Raw genomic sequence first — 23,142 nt, forward strand, 5'->3', positions numbered from 1 at the left:
TTCTGGGCCATAATATGGCCAAGTTGACAGCCATTTTAAATGAACTCCATTTGGGAGATAATCTTGAGATTGATTACCTTCTGCTTCCAGCCACCACCATAACTCAGAGACCTTTGATCATCGATTGGCCTTCTGTTACTTCTATATATTCATCTCAAGAAGGTTGCAACAAACATGCTGCAAACGTATGGACCAAAGAAGCTCCTGTTTGCTCCTGCAAACTAGAAAATTCATGGTCTACACTCCACATAATGGTCATTTCTATATCATCACTGGTAGAATGGAATTGGATGGAAACTCTCCACTAAGACTCAGTGATGGCAGAATTACTACTTATAATAGATACTTCAAAGAAAAGTATGCTAATATTTGTTGACTATGTTTGTTCTTTTTAAGTTGATTTTTCCCATCAGCTCTTTTACTTAGACATAATCTTATACCTTACCCTAAATCTCAGGCATGGAATCAATTTGCGTTTTCGAGACCAACGACTATATAATGCAAGACGCATGTTTCGTGTGCAAAATTACCTTCACAGAAGTAGACAAGTGAAGGAAAGAGGTTTGAATCTTGTTCTTTGACTTACCCATAAAAGTTAGTTGTGCAGGAGGATCCCCAAAAACAAACTTTTGGCCAATGAAAAAAGTACAAAAGCTATTCATAGCTTTTTTTTTAGCTTTTTTCAGAAAGTTTCAACATTTTAACTTTTTCATAAAAGGTTTCTTTATAATGAAAGTATTTTTGCAGACTAAGAAATTATTCTTGCCCGTGAAATCATAACTATAATTTACCCCAAATTGAAGCCAGTGTTTATATCATTTGTCATACTCTGATGCTGATTTACTATATGCATATATATTTTGCAGAATCAAACAAGGGTTCAGTTGAACTGCCTCCTGAGCTATGCTCTATTATCATGTCACCCATATCAATCAATACAATATATTCATTCTCATTCATTCCCTCTATAATACATCGGCTCGAGTCATTGCTGGTGGCGTTCAACTTGAAAAAAATGTGTATGCAAAATGATATCCCAACAGTCAAGGTAAGCTGCTATTTTATTGCTGTGAAAAATTATCATGATATGATTCGAACAGTTATATTTTCAGTTTTTTTCCAAGGAAAGATGATTTCATGCCTTTCTGCTGAGACTCATAAACTACCTGAATGTTTGTCTACATTAATTTTTTTATAAATAAGTTGTTCTAACGGCAACTGAATGGAAAATTATGGCACTGGATAAATAAAGTAAAAGAACTACTTTGGCCTCCTTTTTTTTTTTTTTTTACCATGTCCCAGTCAATACACAATGAGTTTAATTAGATTGCTAAAGATGTCGTACACATTCATCAATTTCATATCTTGTGAACTATCTTTGTTTTGGTTTATTTGTGTTTGGTCTTCTCCATATGGGTGTATATTTTATTTGCTTGAAGATGCTTGGTGGATAATTCTGTTTGCCACATTGTCGTTTTAGAAGTTTTGAATTAGATATAATGCATGTTCAAGGCAACCTTCACCTTTCCTCATGCTTTCATTGTACCATGATTACGGAATATTACTTCCCTTGTATATCTTACTTTGTTGTCTTCGTTCAATTTTATTGATGATATCCTTGTCCTATTGGTATCTGTTTTGTGCATTGTAGATCCTGGAAGCAATCACTGCAAAAAAATGCCAAGAATCATTTCATTATGAATCCTTAGAAACTCTTGGAGATTCTTTCCTCAAATATGCTGCTGGCCAGTATCTTTATCAAATCTATCCAACTTATCACGAAGGTCTACTCAGTGTGAAGAAGGACAAGATAATTTCTAATGCTGCCCTCAGGAAGCTTGGGTGCAGCCGTGGACTTACTGTATTCTTCCTTTCCCAACTTTTGTCTTTTCTATTTTGATTCTTATCATTTACAATACTGTCTACCAGTATTTCGCATATGACTTTGGATCCTTATTATTCATGCACTTGTGCATTCAGGGAGAAAATGACACAAGATAATTTGGCTGTGTAAGTGGCTCATATTTCATAATTAAACTAATTCATATTTTTCTCTTCATGTCTCTTTGAATGCATCCTTCACAGAGTGATTATAGAGGATTCTGACTGTTTTTCACGTACAGGGGTAAATATTTCCCTTTTTGGGTTTTAACCTTTAAGGTTTCTATCCTGGTCTGGAAATATTATTTTCTTGACATAATTAACTACCCGATTTATGAAGTGGTACCAAATGGAAAATACAACTTCTAGTGCAACGTGATTGGAGAATAATAAGGGGCTCAACATTTCATGCACGGCTTTATTTCAGTTTGATAAAAGTAGAAGGTTTGATATATTTGGTTGGTGGTTGATTGCTTTGCATATAGTTGTGTTGACAGATTATCTTTTATATTAGCTTACTGAAAATGGGACAAAACATGAGTAGAGATTAATATTAAAAAAAAAGGTCAAATTAATAAAATGTCAATGTGAATACTGAAATCAATCGCATACAAAGCAAGCCTAGCATGGCCAACTGAAATGAATCCGATTCTACTAGAATTAGGAATTCAAAGCTAAAACCCTTGAGGTCCTTATTTTTAAATAGAAAATAGAATCCTAATCCCATTATCTTTGCGATGTCTTATTTGATGAACTCTAAATCCTAAGTTCCATAATAAATCATAGTTAAACCGTAAAGCTATGATTCTATACGTCAAGTATACAATTCAAGTAACATTAATACAATCCCATCACTCGACATTAGATGATTTTTTTTTTTTAACACAAAAAAAAATCAGGTGAAGATGACGGGTTAATTGTTAGAGGGGTTAAATTGCATTGTTTAACTAGTACTTGCTATCAAGTCAGGAACATCCCTCAGGAGCCTGTTTCCTAATCTTTTGCTAAATATTCATGACTATTCCTAGCTCCTATACGCCTGATGAAAGGCTATGGTAGCCTTCCCAGGACTAAGACTTTTATCCTAGTTAAAGGCCTGTGACTCTGATTCCTCGGTCTCAGGCAGAAGAGCCCCATTATTTTTTTGCAAGGCTGGTTACGGTAGTGTTATTATATCATCTCTTCTGAATTGTTGAGTTTCTTAAGTCACACTTGACCATAAAACTGTATTTGCTTCACCATTAAGCTTTGGCTCAGTGATAGTTATTTGAGCCGATCTGAGTTTTCAGTTGAAACCAGAGTTCACGTTTGAAAGAATTAAAAAAAAAAAATGTACTTGTATTTTGAAGTGATTCCTTTTCTTTTTTAATTCAGAATTTTCATTCTTTTTTGTTGCAGGGCTTCATACGGAACTCCCCTTTTGATCCACACAAATGGATTATACCCGGAGATAGATCTGGATGTGTTTCTTTAACAGAGGAGCTGGCATCTGATATGACAAAGATTTATGTTAATGGAAATAGAAAAATAAAACCTAAAGTCATCGCAGATGTTGTTGAAGCCTTGATTGGGGCTTTCCTTAGCACTGGCGGAGAGAAAGCCGCTTTCAGGTTTATGGATTGGGTTGGAATTAAGGTGGATTTTAAAATTACACCCAATAAGACGAATTTAATTATACATCCAGAGAAGCTTGTAAATGTCAGATTTCTGGAATCGTTGTTGAACTATTCGTTCAATGACCGTTCCCTCCTGGTAGAAGCTCTGACGCATGGTTCGTACATGCTGCCAGAAATTCCAACATGTTATCAGGTATCTCATAAGTGCTGAATTTTTGTTTGATTTTAATGTCAGTATCTTTTTAGCTAAACTGGAAAGTGTACTTTGTTTGCTGGTATGGCTCAGAAACATGCTATTCATAGAACGGTTGGATCTAACTTTTCCTTTGACCATTTGACCGTAAGATAACTGAGGCTGAACTGAAGTTTCCCAAAGTCTGCTTGAGACGCTTAAATATGCTAGTCAAACATCATCTTCCGACAACTGAGATAGCTATTATTATTAGTTTATCATACCAAAAGAAAACACTTGCGTATGATTATGGATCTATGAATAGCAAAATTTCAGGCTCATTCCTTTAGTATCAGCCTATCTTATGGAAGATTTGATGTATCCCATGATTAGTAGTCACTATATTTTTGCTCGTTTTTTGTTTCTTTGCTATTCAAAATTATTAACTAATATACACAAATTTTCCCTGCAGCGACTAGAATTTCTTGGGGATTCTGTGTTGGATTTTCTTGTTACTGAGCATCTGTACAATAAATATCCTGGCTTGTCTCCGGGGTTGTTGACTGACATGAGGTCAGCTTCTGTAAATAACGATTGTTATGCTCGGTCTGCCATTAAGGCTGACTTACACAAGCACATACTCCATGCTTCTCAAGAATTACATAGGGATATTGTTGCTACAATAAAGGATTTTGAAAAGCTGTCTTCTGAACCAACTTATGGATGGGAGACAAGGACATATTTCCCCAAGGTTAGCCATCACTATTCAGTTCATCGATCTTAAAGCAATGTCCTGGTTTTGAATGTATGCTTATTCATATTACTGCCACAGCAGTGTTTCTTGTACATCTATTTGAATATTACTACCTTTGGTTCTTAATATAAGATCTAATTTGTGGTTCAAATTTATGTTGGGATCCAGAACTCGTAATGTTGGCGGCTAAGGACCAGAAGATTAGATTACTATTAATGCTTTTCAAACATACAACTCATGTTCCTTTAAGATGCAATCTGTTTTTTTTTCCAGTGTTGCAAAGGTATTTGGGATCCTATACTACCTGTAACTAATATTCTTACTATTGATAGGTACTTGGGGACATCATAGAGTCTCTGGCTGGAGCAATTATGGTGGACTCTGGATTCAACAAAGAGATTGTGCGCAGAAGCATCATGCCTCTCTTGGAACCTTTGGTCACACCTGATACTGTACAGATTCATCCTGTTCGTGAGTTGCAAGAACTTTGCAGTAAACAACATTATATAATGGAAAAGGCATTGTTGTCCGCAAACAATGGCTTGACTTGTGTCACAATGAGGGTTCTAGCTAATGGAAAAATTTATCAGGAAACCTGTACAGCTGACCACAAGAAAACAGCAAAAAAGCTAGCTTGCAAGGAAATTTTGACGTCCTTGAAGAACACCAATTCTGCATGAGGAAACCAGCAAGGGTATATAATATGGAATTCTGATTTGGCTAGCTAGCAAGGTCTCATAATTTATGGAATTCTGATTTTTGATAGATCCTTATGTACTGCTTTTTGCGACGTTTAAATAAACTGTGGCAAGTGAAATCCAGTGAAATTAAATTCATGATTTGAGATTTAGTAATTTATAGGTTGCTTTTGTGGGTAGTTCCTTAATAAATGATATTTTTAAAGGCACTTTTATTTAATTATGAGTATTTTTTATTTAATTATGAGTACTTTTGGAAAGAATAAAAATTTCTGGCAAATATGAGCTACTTGGTCTGTGTGTTTTTGGTCGCCATTTAGTGTTTTATTATACTATCTCTGATCCTTAATTTATTTATCTTATTATTAATGAAAAATTTCATATATAAATAGAACAATCCTTACAAAATATAAATACTATTTCTTTGGTCTTATTTATAAGATAAAGAGAGAACATTTTTTTTTGTCCTATTTATAGGGTACTAAAAAATTTTTTTGTATAAATATACAATTTTTACTTTGTTTACATGAAATATATTTTATATTAAATAGAAAATTGTTGAATTTTAAAACTGAGCTAATAAAGTTTAAAATTTTTCTTGTGTAAAATATGTTAGAAGCAATTTATAAAGAAAACGAGGAGATCAAAATATTCGCAAGGTCTGGTTTCCAATTTGTATCCATTAAACAAGTCATTGAAATTCCCAAACTGATACATTCTCGGTATGAGGATAAAAGAGACTTGCACACGTTTTTGGTTCAGAGAATGATGCGGTAATGACGTAAATAAAATTATTCACTGTGAAAATTGCATGTCATTAGGGGTCATTGATCTGACCAAAAAAAAAAAAAAGAAGAGGTCATTGACATTTTTTGATGAATTTTTAAGCAATATAATGTCATGGATTTTAATTTTGTATTGTATTAATTATTATGATAAACTTTGCTATAAATTTACAATAAACACGTCATTTATTTTATAGGTGCTAATTCTTTAAAATGAGTGTTTCTTCAATTTTTTTTTTTGAAAGTTGGCAAATTGCGGCTTTTACGTTTTAATACTTCCAATCCTTAATATAAGAGCTAGTTGATTAATTTGAATAAATTAAAAAACTAATTAAGTTAGTTATTTGCAATAAATAAGTATTTTTTTTAAAATATTTTTGTTAATCAAGTGTAATGACTAGAATTAACATCAAGGATTATTTTAAAAAAAGTAAATAAATATAAAAAAAGTGGATTGAGATCTTATATTTAAGATCAAAATAAAAATCAAATGAACTCTTATATTAAGGATCGGAGTAGTATTAAATAGATTATTTGCTTTTCTTTCCCTCTAATTATAAGATCTCATTTGTAGACTACAAATAAGATCTTATAATTAGGAGGATACGTAGTATTTTTGAACGTTTCTAGACCCGTGACGTCGTAGTTTTCAAGACTTGCGTAGTAACTGCCACCAGCGGACTTCTCCCATCCTTCGACTTCCGGGTGTCCTTTCTGACGATAATTATTACTACTACTATTATTATATGCCAATAATATGTGAAGTTAACTGCTGGCAAAATAATAATAATAATATATGAACTTAACAATTTTTTTTGGGTTCAGAGAAAGTTAAAACTTTGCATGGTTACAGAAAGTTAACCTGTACATGCATGAAGTTTTGCTTCAGAGAACTTCCCTTGAGAGTGAGACTGGCCCATCTGCCCGGTTGTATTTATCGGTTTCCTTCTCTCTGAAAGCGATAACCAGTACTTGTGGGGTCTCCTTAACTTCAAAGTTAACTTGCGTAAGAAGCAGAGCCAATGGCCTGTGTAGTATTTATACTTTCGTTTCAGAGAACTTTGCCTTGTGCCTGCTTGCCTTGTAGTCTCTCTTTCTCTCTCACCTTCGTTTCTTCAAGTTTTTCACCTGCATTTTCCGTCACCCATTTGAAATTGCGGAGAACTTCATAAGCTTGGAGCTTTGATAGGCAATCTTGTCCCTGAGACTGTCATGGAAACAAAGCTGGGGCGAGAATTTGGTAATTTTTTACGCCTATTATATCTTTTTACCAATGTGATGATAATCCAAGATGAAATTATTTTGCTTTCCTTTTTGTTTGACCATTTATCTGATTTTTACAGTGAATGAATCTTCTAATGAGGAGCAACCTCATTATATCCCTTCTGAATTGGTCAACAGATTTTCACGCATTAATGGCAACACAGTGTATCACTGCTATTTAATAGAGTTGAAACAAGATTTTACCTATGATGTCTCACCTCGTGATGTTATTCTTGCCATAAGGCGTGAGCTTGACCCAGAAGTTATCAGGTCAATGGAATTTAAAATGTGTATTAACCGAGGGAGTCTCACAGTGAAGTTTAAATACATTGGAACAATAAACCTTGGCCTAAATGAGGTATGCCACCTTGATCTCTGTCTGTATTGTATAATATAATAGCAAGTCTTACAAAAGTTTAATGCAGTTAATGTATGTTTTTCCCCGTTCAGGTTCTCTTGTGCAGAAAATTCCAGATCGCTGTATTTGGGATTCTTTTTCATTATAATTTGGATAAGTTGATGGGCATTTTAAATGAACTCTATTTGGGAGATAATCCTGAGATGGATTATCTTCTACTTCCAGCCACTTTCATCCATATGAGACCTTTGACCATTGATTGGCCTTCGGTTACTTCTGTGTTCTCATTTAAAGAAGGTTGCACCAAACATGTTTCTAATATATGGACTAAAGATGATGTAGTTTGCTCATGCAAACTTGAGAATTCATTGGTCTATACTCCTCATAATGGTCATTTTTATATCATCACTGATAGAATGGAATTGGATGGAAACTCTCTGCTCAGACTCAGGGATGGCAAAGCAATGACATACAAGAAATACTTTGAAGAAAAGTATGATAATATATTTGTTGCTGTGGTCTAGTTTTCAAGTCAACATTTCTCAGTGGGTGTTTTATTCTGATATATTCTCATCCCTTATCCTCCATTTCAGGTATGGAATCCATTTGAGTTATGAAAACCAACAGCTATATAACGGAAGGCATATATTTCACGTAAAAAATTACCGTCTCAAAAGCAGACAAGCGAAGGAGAGAGGTTTGTATTTTGAATCTTGTTTTTGGACTCATAATTGTTAATTGTCTTGTGCGGGAAGGTTTCTGAAATAAGTGCAAAAGCTTTTTTTAGGTCCCCCCCCCCCCCCAAAAAAAAAAGTTTCAACTCTTTCTTTATATAAGATAAAGAGCATTTTTGTAAAAACTGAGGTTCAACCCTACCATATGACTATATGCAATGAAAGATAATAGTGGCCAGTATTAGTATCATTTGTCTCTTTATGTGCTGCTGAATATATATATATATATATATATATGTTTTTTTTCTTTCAGAATCAACCAAGGCTTCGGTTGAATTGCCTCCTGAACTGTGCACTATTTTTATGTCACCCATATCAGTAAGCACAATATATTCTTTCTCATTCATTCCATCAATAATAGATCGGCTTGAGTCATTACTTTTGGCTTCCAACTTGAAAAAGATGTGCAAGCAAAATGATATTCCAACATTCAAGGTAAGCTACTATTCTTTTGCCGACAAAATGAACTATCATGATCTAATTATAGTAGTTATGTTTCCATGTTCTGCCAAGGATTGAAAATTTCATGTCTTTCTACTGAGGCTCATTGGCTATCCATATGATGAAGAAAAGGAATATATGTTTTTGAAGATTAATAGTTTATGGAAATTTTGTTTTTTTTTTAATGGACCAAATAGAGAAGTAGTTTTAAGGGCAAACACTGATAAAAGCAGGGCACTAGTAAGAACTGCTTCGGCCTCTTTTTTCAAACAAGTCTTAACCAGTATGCTAAAAAGAGATTAATCAGATTACTAAACAATAATGTGACACTTTTGATATGATGTGAATTTTCCATGTTAGCATCTTTTGGTTTAACTGCGTTGTGACTTCTCAATATGAATGTAATTATTTGCTTAAAGATGTTTGATGGATTATTCTCTTTGCCATTTCATTGTTTCAGAAGGTTTGACTTTCACATAATGTCTACTGTAAACTTCTCTATCTCTTACTCACTGCCTTCATTATATCTTAATGGTGGAGTTTTATTTTGTCTTAGATGTATATACCTGCACTAAGGGACATTTGCTATATGCTATGTAGATCTTGGAAGCAATTACTGCAAAAGAATGCCAAGAGCAATTTCATTATGAATCTCTAGAGACTCTTGGCGATTCTTTCCTTAAGTATGCTGTTGGTCAGCATCTTTATCTAACCTATCCATTTGATCCAGAAGGGCTTCTTAGCACGAAGAAGGACAAGATGATATCTAATGCTGCCCTCTGTAGGTTAGGGCTCAACTCTAACCTTCCGGTATTCTCTCTTTTCATAGAACACCTTAACAAAGAAATGTAAAAATCCGCTTGTGTGTTGTACAGTATCCTGAAAATGGTTCCTTTTTAATTGCAGGGCTTCATACGAAGCAGCCCTTTTGATCCAAAGAAATGGATTATACCAGGAGACAGATCAAGAAATGTTACTTTAAAGGAGGAGTTGGCCTCTGATATGACAAGAATGTATGTTAGTGGGAATAGAAAAATAAAACATAAGATAATTGCAGATGTTGTTGAAGCCTTAATTGGGGCTTTCCTGAGCAAGGGTGGAGAGAAAGCGGCTTTGAAGTTCATGGATTGGATTGGAATAAAGGTGGATTTTGATATAATACCCAATAAGAGGATTTTAAGCCTAGAGCCAGAGAGGATTGTGAATGTCAGATATTTTGAATCCTTATTGAACTACTCATTCAATGACAGCTCTCTCTTGGTGGAAGCTCTCACCCATGGTTCCTACATGCTGCCAGAAACTCCATGTTATCAGGTACTTTAAAACCCAAAGCAGATTTTCATGCTGGTATCATTTCAGAAAAACCAAAAACTGTTCTACATTTGCTAGCATGGTTCAGGCACATACAAGTCATGAGACCCTTGAGATGATACTGAATTGAAGCTAACTTTAGGACTCCTGGTGATTTTCAGCCTAATAGTGGGGCTGTTCTTATTATTATTAGTTTATCATACGAAAGAAGACCTTAATTTGCTTACAGTTACATATGGAAGGCAAAATCTTCAGGGTCATTTTTGGATCTTTTTTTTTTTTTTGCAGCGACTAGAATTTCTTGGGGATTGTGTGCTGGATTTTCTCGTCACTGAGCACCTGTACAATAAGCATCCTGGCCTATCTCCAGGTTTGTTGACTGACATGAGGTCTGCTTCAGTAAATAATGATTGTTATGCACGGTCCGCCATTAAGGCTGAATTACACAAACACATACTCCATTCCTCTCAAAAATTAGAGAAGGATATTGTTAAAGCCACAAATAGTTTTGAAGAGTCTAGTGAGCCAACTTTTGGATGGGATACAGAGACATATTTCCCCAAGGTTAGCCCTCACTATTCATCTCATTGGTCTTTAAGCAATGCTTTAGTTGAGTCTATGTTTATTATACTATTGTCACGGTAGGTGCTTCAGTGCTTATATTCAAATATTCCTTTGGTGTCAAAGCACAAGCTGTCCTAGTTAATAACTTTACTTATCCTGTGTAGATGAGGTTCTAGCATTTAAACCTTATGTTAACATGTTTGTGAGTATTTAAATTGATTGTAATAAAGAAAATAATCATTTTGGTAGATTTGCTCATGATTAGAGTAGGCTTTTTTCTTTTTTTCCCTGGCCAGCGATTAGAGTAGGCTTTTCGATCTTCAACAATCACATGAATGTGTAGAGGGTATATTCATCTAGAGAGTGACAAAAGATAATTAGCTATGAAATCTAAATCTCACTTTTTTCCTTCTATTTTTCTCTAAACACATCATCTGCCTTCATTTTATGATTGTAAAGCTTTTTTGTTGAGATAACATGTACTCTCTCTAGTTCTATATACAGGAGCGAAATAATTGATTTGTAGAGCTTAAGGAAATTAGTTAATCATTTGTATTGGAAGTTATCCATTGATGGAAACTTCCTTAATAAGTACAATCAATATGGATAATTTTAAAAAAAAATTATAAATTCAATAGCAAAATAGATTTACAACTAAAACAAGTCCCTCAACTACCTCCTATGCTAGGGAATGGAGGGAGTAACATACACTGCCTCCATGGGAAGCTGTGCAAGGCATATAAAATGCCCTAATCTCGAGTCCGATGTTAATATTATACATTATTGACAGGTGCTTGCAGATATTATAGAGTCTCTGGCTGGAGCAATTTTGGTTGATTCTGGGTTCAACAAAGAGATTGTGTTCAAAAGCATCATGCCCCTATTGCAACCTTTGGTAACACCTGAAACTTTACCGGTTCAACCTGTTCGTGAATTGCAAGAACTCTGCCAAAAACAATATTATAAATTGGAGGAGCGATTGGTGTCTAGAAGCGATGGCTTAACTTGTGTCACAGTTAGGGTTCTAGCTAATAAGAAAATCTATGAGAAAACCTGTAAAGCTGCCAAAGGAGACCTAGCCAAAAAACTAGCCTGCAAGGAAGTTTTGACTTCCTTGAAGAAAATCAATGCTGTTTGAAGACACAAGCAAGTGGAAAAAAGTAATACGTAGTTAATATTGCAATATTGCATCACTTGAAGAGATCTGGTTTGGAAAGTCTTGTGATTACATAGAATTCTAAGTTTTGAATATTCCTTATGTTTTACTGTTGTAATATGGTGCGATATCCATTTCCCTTAGTTACCTATTTAGCTCTTCACTCGAAAAAGGAAGTCGCAAGTGAACTTTGGAACTCTTCAGCCACCGGTTGCAGTTCAGCCATTGCTGTTGAAGATGTCTTTTATGCTTAAAGTCTTTCTTTGTTGTAACATTGTTACTTTCTAGTTTTTACTGCTTAGGTTTGTACTGTGTGTTCTCGTTGTTGTTGTTTCCCCAGTGTAGAGAATGTTCACATCGTCCAGTTACTGTTCTTTCCCCTTTTAAGGTTCAGTGCAGAAAATTCCATATCACTGTATTTGGGATTCTTTCTGTTTATAATATGGCTAAGTTGATAGACGTTTCAAATGAACTCTGTTTAGAAGATAATCTTGAGTTTGATAATTGATTAGCTTCTGCTTCCATCAACTACACGTCAAAGAAGACCATGGACTTAATTTGTAAATGCGAGATTTCTGGAATCCTTATGGAACTACTCATTTAACGACACCTCTCTCTTGGTGGAAGCTCTTGTCTACTTGCTACTAAAAATTCCTGTTATCAGGTACTTTAAAACCAAAAGCTGATTTTTGCATTGGTATTACTGATATTAATAAAACCAAAATTTGTACTTCATTTGCATGTACAAGTCATAGCATGCTTGGACTTAATAACGTTAAACAAAATATTACCCCAAGTTCTTAATATAAGATCTAGTTTGTAGTTCAAATTAAACTTTAAACTACAAGTTGTATCTTATATTGAAGACTAGAGATAGTACAGACACTTGAGGTGAGACTGAATAGAAGTTAGCCTTAGGACTATGGATGAATTTCCACCTAATAGTAAGGCTATGATTATTAGTCACTTTATCATATAAAAAGAAGACGTTAATCTGTTTATAGTTGTCTTGTCTGTGAATGGCAAAATCTTTAGGGTCATTTCATCGACAAGAAGCTGGCTTTGGAGGCCGTATTCAAATAGATAGTGATGCAAGAAGATTGACTGAATATGAAGCCCGTATCTCAAAATCAGTTATGGAATCTAATACTCACCCTTTTCCCTTTTGTTTTTCTCTAAACCCACCCTCTGCATTCAATTTATGAATGTAAAGCTTCTAGGTTGAGATCACATATAGAATATACCTCCTCCAGGGGAAGGTGTGTAAATCATATAAAATGCTCTAATCAATGGCTGAAATCAATTGAATCCACCTAGTGCAGTCATTTATTGATAGAAGACAATCCAGGTCCCATGTAAGCATGATTTTTGATTTGAAGATACAGGACTGTAAATGTGTTTTTAAAAGCTGCGGCAATTGATTTTAGATTAGGGTTTAGGGCTTCAAACATGATTTTATAACTCATTTGTATCCACAAATTACATCTTGCCGGACACAAATCAAAGCAAAACACAATGAGAAGAGGATCGTTGAGACTTTCAGCCTTCAGAGCTCAATCTTCATCCCTGGTCGCTGGTATGCATTTCCCATGTGCTGTAAGAGGCATCACCCATATGTGATAGATGGTGTACTTGTTGCTGAGGATGATTCACATGCTTGACACTTCGGGCAATTTGGCATCCTAGAGGATAAGAAGACATGCTGCCTTGATGTTGCAATAACGCCATATCACGCTCTGCAAGGGCTGCCTTTTTTGAAAGAAAGGGATAGATTTCTCTCTTGAATGGCTGCATCTCTTTCGGCCATAATTGCTGCAATTTGCTTCATGGAAGGTTGATGTTGCATCAACCACTGCAACAAGAGTATTGAGATCAATATTAAAGACAATTTTTTTTTATAGGAAATACATTTCACACTAGCATTTTTTTAAAAAAAAATTAAAGGAGCAGACACTAACGGCTTAAGATTACAAGCAGGATTGAACCTGTAACCTCTCACTTAAAAAGAGAGTTTGCATGCCACTAGATTACAAGGTGATTGGCTTGACACTAAACAATTACTACATGCAAACTTCAACAGTTGAGTATATTAATGAGCAGAAAGTTATTTCAATATATCTGCCCTTGAGCTGATTTATATTGATCGGCTTTGTTCCTTCCATTTTCACGACGCCCAGTATCATCCATTAGAAACCCACAAATGGACACAAGATAATTACTTTTCTAGGCCTCCCCAGGTAGTATAGAACTTGGTCAATTCAGCAATAATATGCTACAAGTTCTGCATACACACCCGTATTACTAACACAATTTAAGCATCTCATTACTGCTGCTGTTTTCATGGGGCAATGGGGTTTGAGAAAGAATGAGTTTCCCTCTCAACAAATCCACACCTCTAGAACTCTATCAAAAAATGACTGCTTCAAGGATTGAATAATTTACCATGATTATAAATATAGATATTATAAATGCAAAAGATGAACGCAAAACTGAATATAATTACCCCTGCATATAAGAATACAACATATGTAAGTGAAAAAATAAAGCACAAGGATTCCAATTTGCAAATGACGTTACCTATATAGGAACACAACACGCATAGGAGGGCAGAGACATTACAGAGATATCCATTTATGGTATAATATGTTCCATCTAAGCGTTAGAATGCAAGAGTTGTCAAACAACATATCCAAAGCATAAAATAATTAAGAGTAATTTACGTCCTATGAAATAAGGGGTACAGCCATTTAAGGTCATCTGTGGTTGCATTGAAGTAAACATATTTCATCATTCAACAATTTTAAATTCTTTTTTTTTTTTTGATCCAGGCACGAGAATTATATCTTATCACAAAATGCATTTTTCATCATATTTTTCTTTCCATTCCATACCATTCTAATCATTCTATGCACCAAACATCTTGTTAAATGCCCTCTATTCACAATACTTGATACAGTTGATACTCAACAAGCAACAATGAAAACCCTAAAATAAGAAACATTAAGAATAGATGGTGAAAAATCATATAAGAATTGTGGCGAAAGAAAAGAGAGGCAGACTGATCCATATTTCGACTCTCGTGTATTGAACACAAAATGCATACATAAAGACTGTAAATTGTAGAATTAAGGAGTGCAAACACTTAATTGACAAACGCCCCCTTTTGTTTATTTGTGTTTGTGTGTTACTTACAACTGCCTAGCCCAAGAAGGTCAATTTCTATTTCTAAACTTCACTTGTTGACAGGAAAGAGAGTTTCAAATGATGAATTATGATTTCAGGGCAGTGATTGTAGTAAACGGCAACTGACCTTATGTTTGAGGTCCTTGGTTGAAGATTTAAGTTGCAAATTTATAATAAACAGTAAGAAGGGTAACACAAAATCATGTCACGTAATACAATGCCTAATTCTGGGAACAATGACGGGGAAAAAATAAAATAAAAAGGCTGTTAGAAGGAAATGAAGGAGATGAATATGACAAAGGTAAATCAGTACATATAAGAGGAGGGGGGAACAAGGGAAGACAAGTTGAAGTAGTTAAGACAAGCACAGAAAAACTGCACCATAATACAAGAGTCAGTAAGAATACGACTAGGATGATGAAGACGATGTCCGATTGAAAACGAAAAGGGGCGGAACAGGAAAGGGTTAAAAGGGGTGAGACGACGACGAAAAGCGACGGTTGGGGGGGAAGAAAGGGGTGAGGCGAGGTCTCTGATCAATGGCCTCGGAACTTCGACAGCAGCCGGCCGAAGGCGACGGTGACCAGAGCTGATGTGCGAAATGGGGAAGCCGAGGACAGAGTTCCTGTGCCGATGATTGGTACGACGGTGACGAATAAATCACGTGGCATCTGACACGACTATGACTGGGATAATATGATGAAATGTCATGTGATCTGTCATGTGACTCAGATGATGACTGGCCAATTGCCAAATTGGTGATTTGTCTGTCAATGTGGCACCTAACAAGATGATGACTAGGCTAAATGAGACGTGTCTACTGGGCATACGTGGCCGATGCTGGCAGGCTCAGTTGGATGACATGGCAAGATGAGGTGCCTCTAACTCAAATGACGATGAGGACAGAAAGACACAGGCAGGCAATGTGACACACAACTCGGATGATCACACGGAAGATGAGACCACATGGCAGATGATGACATGTCAGATTGGTGATGTGTTTGCTGAGGTGGGTGCTGACTGCTGATGGCATATCTACTAACCGACGTTTCATGATGATGTGTCCTCTCACTTTGATAACATGTCGATTTGTGAGGTGTTTGTTAGGTGTCTGTTGACTCAGCTGACAACATGTTGTAACGTGTCATGCTGATGTGCTGACTAGGATGATGATGCAGCCAAAAGTGACAACATGGCAGCTGATTTGGCAATTGACTTGACGGTGGCATTTGGTGACGTGTCTGTTGAGGCGGGTGCCAACTGACATTGACAATTTGCTGATGTGTTTTGTCACGAGGGCTGTGACTCCGATTATGACCGGGTGCTGCTGATGACGTTCCCAGTCACATGCATGCTTGCTCATGACTTGAATGGCTTTGATGACGTGGGGCTGACATATGATGAGATTTTTGTTTTTGGGCCACGTTAATTGGCCCATTTTTATGTGATCCTTCGTTTGAGTTAGGCTCATCTGATAGGCTTTTCAAATTTTACGGATCAAGCATTGATCTCATTGAGGGCCAAGAATTTTTTTTTATGAGTACAATTAACATGTGCATGCAAAGGTGCGTACATTTATTTTCTGTAAATATTTTTTTGCCAACATCTGCAATTTTTTTGTGAGAATCATCAATGTTTAATATATTAATAGAAATTTCATTAAAGAATAGTCTATATGTAATATAAAAATTAAATAAATACAAAATAAAATCAAATAAATATACTATATTTATTGTAAAAACAATTATGATGAATACATAAAAAGCCCAAATTTTTTTTATATTTTCAGCAAAAATATTATTTTTAACTGCATTCTGAATATTATCAATAATCAATAACTAAACCCTCCCCTCAAAAGACCTTTTTTTACCACCAAAAACCCCCAAAGCATTAACATGTGTGGTTCTGTATGTAGAAAGGCATTAGGGGGAAAAAAAAAATGAAGAAACGAGAAAGTGAATAAACATAATATGTTGTACAGTATACTTAGTAAAACTTGCTTAAACCATACTAGGTAAAATTAAGAGTAAATATGTTGGCCAAAAAAGAGAGTAAAAATATACATTGGTCCATAAAATAACCATATAACTCAAGTTTACAATTAAGTGTAAAAAATTGTCCTTAATTTTTTATTTACACAAATTCTCATGCTTATCGATCATCATTCAATACTCATCATAGTAATAAATACAATTATAATGGAATACAGACCATCCAAAATTTGGTATGCATTGTTATATTTAAAATTTGAAACATGCAATTTTTTCAATGATAAGCTTATTTTTTAAAAAAAGTGTTAGTTATAAGATTATCTTTATTTTTAATTTCAGTATCTATTAAAACAAAATTTTAAATTCAATCTAAATTATCCTAAATTAATCTCAACAAAAAAATTAAGATGAACATTTCATGTCATGCGATCAGCTACAAGCCTACAAGGTGGTTGACCGGCTCTCTTTCTATTTCAACTCCCCCCCCCCCCCAAAAAAAAAAACATTAAGATGAGATTTTGTACGTTAAAAGGCATTTTCAAAGGGGAAAAAATATGAAGAAACGATCAAGTGGATAAATATAATATGTAGTCGATTAACATGCATCGTTTGTAGAGATTTGGCTCGTAAAGTTTTGCGATCATGTGTAATTCTGGTTCTACATTTTTATAAATCTTTATCTATTACCGCTTCCAATGGGTAAATGAAGTTATTTAGTAAAATTTTCTTAAATCATAATAAATAAAATTAAGGGCAACATCACGCATTGTAGTTTTTTTTTTTTTTTAGTAATTACGTGATAACAATTCTCCCCGCTTTTTTCCAAGGCAAAATGTTCACATCATACAATGTACAGTTAAGTTAGCTTAACAAGGAGGGAAGCTGGCCCACAGAAGCACGCCATGAGTCTTTTGTTTTGAGCTTGGAACTTTCCCTGAGCTTGCCTCTTTACATCACTCGCTATCCTTCTTTGCGAAAGCGAGAACAGATGATGATTATTTTTCTTTCTTTTTGACTTGCGGGGTCTCGTTGTGTGGAAAGTTAACTTGCTCACGAAGGAGGCACTAATCTGTACTATTTTTTTTTTTTGAGCTGAACACTAATCTGTACTATTTATCCTTTGATTTCTGAGAATCTTTTTGCTTCGTGCTTGCTTGCCTTGTGGGATCTCTACTCTCGATCGCTCTCTCACCTTCATTTCTTCGAACCTTCTACCTGCAATTTTTGTCACCGATTTGAAATAGAAGCCCATTACCGATGGTTCGTTTTTAAGGTTCTAAGAACCTTCAAGATCAAACACTAAGGCTTGCCTTGACGATTACAAAGAACTTCATCAGCTTGAAGTTTTGACAGGCAATCTTGTCTCTGATACTGTCAAGCAGAATAATTTAGTGCAAGAATGAGTCAATCAGGTAAATTTCATGCCTATCATTTGTTGTACTATAGAACTTGTGATGATAATTCAAAATGAAATTTTGCTTTCCTCATATGTTTCCTTTTTGTTTGACCATTTATATGATTCTTACAGTGAATGAATCCTATAATGAAGAGCAACCTCGTTATATCCCGCCTGAATTGGTCAACAGATTTTCACAAATTGATGGAAATACAGTGTATCACTGCTATTTAATAGAGTTGAAACAAGACTTTACTGGTGATGCTTCAACTAGTGATGTGATTCTTGCCATAAAGTGTGAGCTTGACCCAGAAGTTATGGAGTCAATGAAATTTGAAATGCGCATTGACCGAGGGAATCTGACAGTGAGGTTTCAATACATTGGAACAAAAAATCTTGGCCTAAATGAGGTATGCCACCTTGTTCTCTTTCTATGTTATATAGCATAATAACAAAGTTTAATGAAGTTACCGTGATTTTTCTTTTTTTGGGCTCCTTTCCAGGTTCTTCTGTGGAGAAAATCCCAGATCAAAGTATTTGGGGTTCTTTCTGGTTATGATATGGCTAAGTTGACAGACATTTTAAATAAACTCTGTTTGGAAGATAATCCTGAGGTTGATTATCTTCTATTTCCTTCCACTTCCACACATCAAAGACCTTTCTCCATTGATTGGCTTTCATCTCAAGAAGGCTGCAAGAAGCATGTTGCAAATGTATTCACTTCAGATGGCCCAGTTTGCTCCTGTGAACTTGAAAATTCATTGGTCCATACTCCCCATAGTGGTCGTTTTTATATCATCACTGATAGGATGAAATTGGATGGAAACTCTCGGCTTAGATTCAGGAAGGGCAAAGCAAGGACATACAAGAAATACTTTAAAGAAAAGTATGATAATATTCGTTTCTGAGGTCTTGCTGTTAATATTTCCCATTGGTTGTTTCACCGTGACATATTCTTATCCCTTATCCTACATTTCAGGCATGAAATTAATTTGCGTTATGAAAATCAACAGCTATATAAGGGAAGGGATACATTTCAAGTGAAAAACTACCTTGACAAAAACAGACAAGGGAAGGAAAAAGGTTGGAATTCTGATTCTTTTATACGGATTCATACTGGTAAAGGTGCTTGTGCAGGGTTTCCGAGAAGTTTTTTGCCCATGACACAAGTGCAAAAGCTACTTTTAGCTTTTTTTTACTCTAGAAGTCTCAACTTTCTTAAGCCATTGTTAGTAACATTTGTCTCTGTGTGTTGCTGATTATTCTTTCCCCCCCCCCCTAGAACCAGGCAACGCTTCAGTTGAATTGCCTCCTGAACTGTGCTCTATTCTTTTGTCACCCATATCGGTCAGTACATTATATTCATTCTCACTCATTCCACCAATAATGCATCGGCTTGAGTCACTGCTTGTGGCTTTCAACTTGAAAAAGATGTGCATGCAAAATCATATCCCAACAAACAAGGTAAGCCATTATTCTATTGTTGCTAAAACGTGCTAGCATGATTTAATTCTAACAGTTATATTTCCATGGTTTGCCAAGGACTGAAAACTTCTCCATCTCTTGCTCGTGCTTTCATTATCTCTTAACGATGGACTTCTATTTTCTTATATACATATATTGTTTATTCTAGTGTTGTTGATGATACCTGTCCTAATGGCATCTGCTTTGTGCGTTGCAGATCTTGGAAGCAATTACTGCGAACGAATGCCAAGAGTCATTTAATTATAAATCGCTGGAGACTCTTGGAGATTCTTTCCTTAAATATGCTGTTGTTCGGCATCTTTATCAAACCTATCCATTTGATCCTGAAGGGCTCCTTAGTAAGAAGAAGGACGAGATGGTATCTAATGTCGCCCTCTGTAGGTTAGGGTGCAACTCTAATCTCCCGGTATGTTTTCTTTCTCACCTTAAAACACCTTAACCAAGAGAGATAAAAATCCGCTTATGTCTTGTGCTGTATTCTGAAAAGGAAAAAACTTAGGTCAAGTTCCTTATATCCATTATGTCAAGTTCTCTAATTACACATGATCATGTGTCCTTATTGACATGAAACAAAAAAGGACACAGTCATATGTACCTGGAGAACTTAACGTGATGGATATAAGGGACTTGATGTAAGTATTCTCATTTGGAAAATGGTTCCTTTTCTTCTCTCTTAACTTTTTTTTTTTTTTGGCTCTGCAGGGATTCATACGAACCAGCCCTTTTGATCCAAAGAAGTGGATTATACCCGGAGATAGATCTAGGAATGTTACTTTAAAAGAGGAGCTAGCCTCTGATATGACAAAAATGTATGTTGATGGGAACAGAAAATTGGACAATGAGAAAGTTGCAGATGTTGTTGAAGCCTTAACTGGGGCTATCCTTAGCACAGGTGGAGAGAAAGCTGCTTTGAAGTTTTTGGATTGGATTGGAATAAAGGTGGATTTTGATATAACACCCAATAAGAGGCTTCTCATCGCACATCCACAGACCCTTGTAAATGTGAAATCTCTGGAATCCTTATTGAACTACTCATTCAACGACAGCTCTCTCTTGGTGGAAGCTCTTACCCATGGTTCCTACACACGGCTAGAAATTCCACGTTATCAGGTACCTTAAAACCAAAAACTCTTTTTCCTGATGGTATCATTGGTTCTAGCAAAACCAAAATCAGTAATCTATTAGTACATACATATCATAGCATGCTAATGGTACTATTGATGAATTTCCACTTTATTCACTTTGACTATAACAAAGATACATGAGATGAGGATGAATTGAAGTTAGCTTTAGAACTATTGATGAATTTCCACCTCATAGTAGGGCTATGATTACTATTATCAGTTTATCATATGAAAAGAAGGCGTTAATTTGTTTATAGTTATCTATGAATGGCAAATCTTCAGGGTCATTTTGTTCGAAGCGGTCTATCTTTTGGAAGTTTTGATGTAACCAATAAGTAGTTATGTTTTTTTCTATTACTTTCATAATGAATGAATTGAATATTACATATATAATTTTTTCTTTGCAGCGGCTAGAATTTCTTGGGGATTCTTTGTTGGATTTTCTCATCACTGAGCATCTGTACAATAAATATCCTGGCCCATCTCAAGGTTTGTTGACTGACATGAGGTCTGCTTCTGTAAATAACGATTGTTATGCTCGATCTGCCATTAAGTTTGAATTACACAAACACATACTTCATTCCTCTCAAGAATTAGAGAAGAATATCGCTCAAGCAATAAATAAGTTTAAAGGGTCTTCTACTGAACCAACTTTTGGATGGGATACGGAGACTTTTCTCCCCAAGGTTAGCCCTCATTTTTCATCTTATTGGTCTTTAAGCAATGCTTTAGTTTAGTCCATGTTTATTCTACTATTTTCTCATAGTGGTATTTTAGTGCTTATATTCAAATGCTCACTTCATTACTAAACATAAGAGTTAGTAAAAGGGTCAGCTTTGATCCCAAATATAAGATACCAATCAATTTTGTCTCTCTTATAATTCTTTCCTAAACTCTCTCTATTGAATATACATATCTTATTGGTCCTTAAGCAATGCTTTATTTTAGTGTACGTTCGTGGTGTTTTAGTGCTCATATTCAAATACTCCCTTCAATACTAAATATAAGATACTAATTAACTTTGTCTCCCTTATAATTCTTTTCCTAAACCCTATCTATTGAATATATATATATATATATTAAGGAGGTTTTCATTAAGGAATAATTTCTAATGCAGGTAATTAAAGGGTGTTTTAGGAAAACCAACACATATTTTTTACGAATGACTAACTTAACTAATTTTTTTATACAAATTAGTTATTTAGTTCCTATATTTAGGTACATTTACTCATGATTAGAGTAGGATCTTGCTTTTTGATCCTCTACAATCACGTGAAGACGTAGAGGCTGCATTCAACTAGAGAGTGATAATATAATCATATAATTAATTTTGGAATCTAAACCTCACTTTTTTTTTTCCTTCTGTTTTTTTTTAAACAACACTTCCTCTGCCTTCATTTTATGAATGTAAAGCTTCTAGGTTAACATATAGAATATACTACCTCCATGGGAAGGTGTGTGAGTCATATAAAATGCCCTAATCTTGAGCCCAGTGTTAATATTATTCATTATTGACAGGTACTTGCAGACATCATAGAGTCTCTAGCTGGAGCAATTTTCGTTGATTCTGGGTTCAACAAAGAGGTTGTGTTCAAAAGCATCAGGCCCCTGTTAGAACCTTTGGTAACACCTGAAACTTTACCGATTCACCCTGTTCGTGAATTGCGAGAATTCTGTCAAAAACCAAATTATAAATTGCATTTGGGGGAGCCATTGGTAGATAGAAACAATGGCTTAACTTGTGTCACAGTTAGGGTTGTAGCTAATGGGAAAACTTGTAAGTACACCTCTAAAGCTGCCAATAAAGACATGGCTGAAAAAAAAGCCTGCAAGGAAGTTTTGATTTCCTTGAAGAAATCAATTTCTGTGCGAGGAAAACAAGCAGGTGGATAAACATGATATGTAGTAGTTTATCAATATCCCATCTTTTGTAGCTCAGTGGCCTCTTCAAATAATAGAAGGTCATCCGCAAACATTAAATGAGATATTAGAGGACCACTATTAGAAGTCCTAGCAGGTTTCCGTCTGTTTTCATTCACTACATCACATATAATATGAGACAATCTATGCATGCAAAGGACAAACTGGAATGACTTGATGATGCCGGGTCTGAATAAGATTTTTGTTATTGGGCCATTTAAATTGGCCCATTTGTATTTGCTCCTGGTCATAAGAAGATGATTTAGAGAGTGTTTGGATATCCCAATAATCACTTTTCAGAAACACTTTT

At 35.2% G+C, this 23,142-nt stretch overlaps 2 protein-coding genes and 1 pseudogene across 2 annotated transcripts; all 3 read left to right on the top strand.

Moving 5' to 3' along the window:
* The first annotated feature begins 7 nt into the window (after positions 1-7).
* On the top strand, positions 8-5,313 carry LOC114752278 (endoribonuclease Dicer homolog 2-like; annotated as a pseudogene).
* A 1,781-nt stretch (positions 5,314-7,094) lies between these two features.
* On the top strand, positions 7,095-11,795 carry LOC114752277 (endoribonuclease Dicer homolog 2-like). The gene is made up of 9 exons (XM_028941007.1): positions 7,095-7,146; positions 7,250-7,527; positions 7,620-8,020; positions 8,121-8,224; positions 8,515-8,696; positions 9,303-9,512; positions 9,609-10,016; positions 10,302-10,577; positions 11,368-11,795. Exons 1-9 carry the CDS (start codon positions 7,119-7,121, stop codon positions 11,713-11,715), a joined length of 2,235 nt encoding a protein of 744 aa, XP_028796840.1. The 5' UTR covers positions 7,095-7,118; the 3' UTR covers positions 11,716-11,795.
* A 6,224-nt stretch (positions 11,796-18,019) lies between these two features.
* On the top strand, positions 18,020-22,805 carry LOC114752279 (endoribonuclease Dicer homolog 2-like). Its single transcript, XM_028941008.1, has 9 exons — positions 18,020-18,319; positions 18,436-18,713; positions 18,807-19,189; positions 19,283-19,386; positions 19,586-19,767; positions 19,985-20,194; positions 20,491-20,898; positions 21,320-21,598; positions 22,431-22,805. Exons 1-9 carry the CDS (start codon positions 18,307-18,309, stop codon positions 22,803-22,805), a joined length of 2,232 nt encoding a protein of 743 aa, XP_028796841.1. The 5' UTR covers positions 18,020-18,306.
* The last annotated feature ends 337 nt before the right edge of the window (positions 22,806-23,142 follow it).

The sequence above is a fragment of the Neltuma alba genome, unplaced genomic scaffold (assembly GCF_004799145.2).
Source record: "Neltuma alba isolate B1F8T4 unplaced genomic scaffold, ASM479914v2 tig00007305_pilon, whole genome shotgun sequence".
NCBI classification, from domain to species: Eukaryota; Viridiplantae; Streptophyta; class Magnoliopsida; order Fabales; family Fabaceae; genus Neltuma; species Neltuma alba.

Coding starts and splice junctions, on each gene's coding strand:
- LOC114752277 (XM_028941007.1), top strand. CDS start 7,119: ATGGAAACAAAGCTGGGGCGAGAATTTG. Junction 8,225..8,514: donor CAGACAAGCGAAGGAGAGAG/GTTTGTATTTTG, acceptor TTTTTCTTTCAG/AATCAACCAAGGCTTCGGTT. Junction 10,578..11,367: donor CAGAGACATATTTCCCCAAG/GTTAGCCCTCAC, acceptor CATTATTGACAG/GTGCTTGCAGATATTATAGA.
- LOC114752279 (XM_028941008.1), top strand. Junction 19,190..19,282: donor AAGAAATACTTTAAAGAAAA/GTATGATAATAT, acceptor CCTACATTTCAG/GCATGAAATTAATTTGCGTT. Junction 20,899..21,319: donor TAGAAATTCCACGTTATCAG/GTACCTTAAAAC, acceptor TTTTCTTTGCAG/CGGCTAGAATTTCTTGGGGA.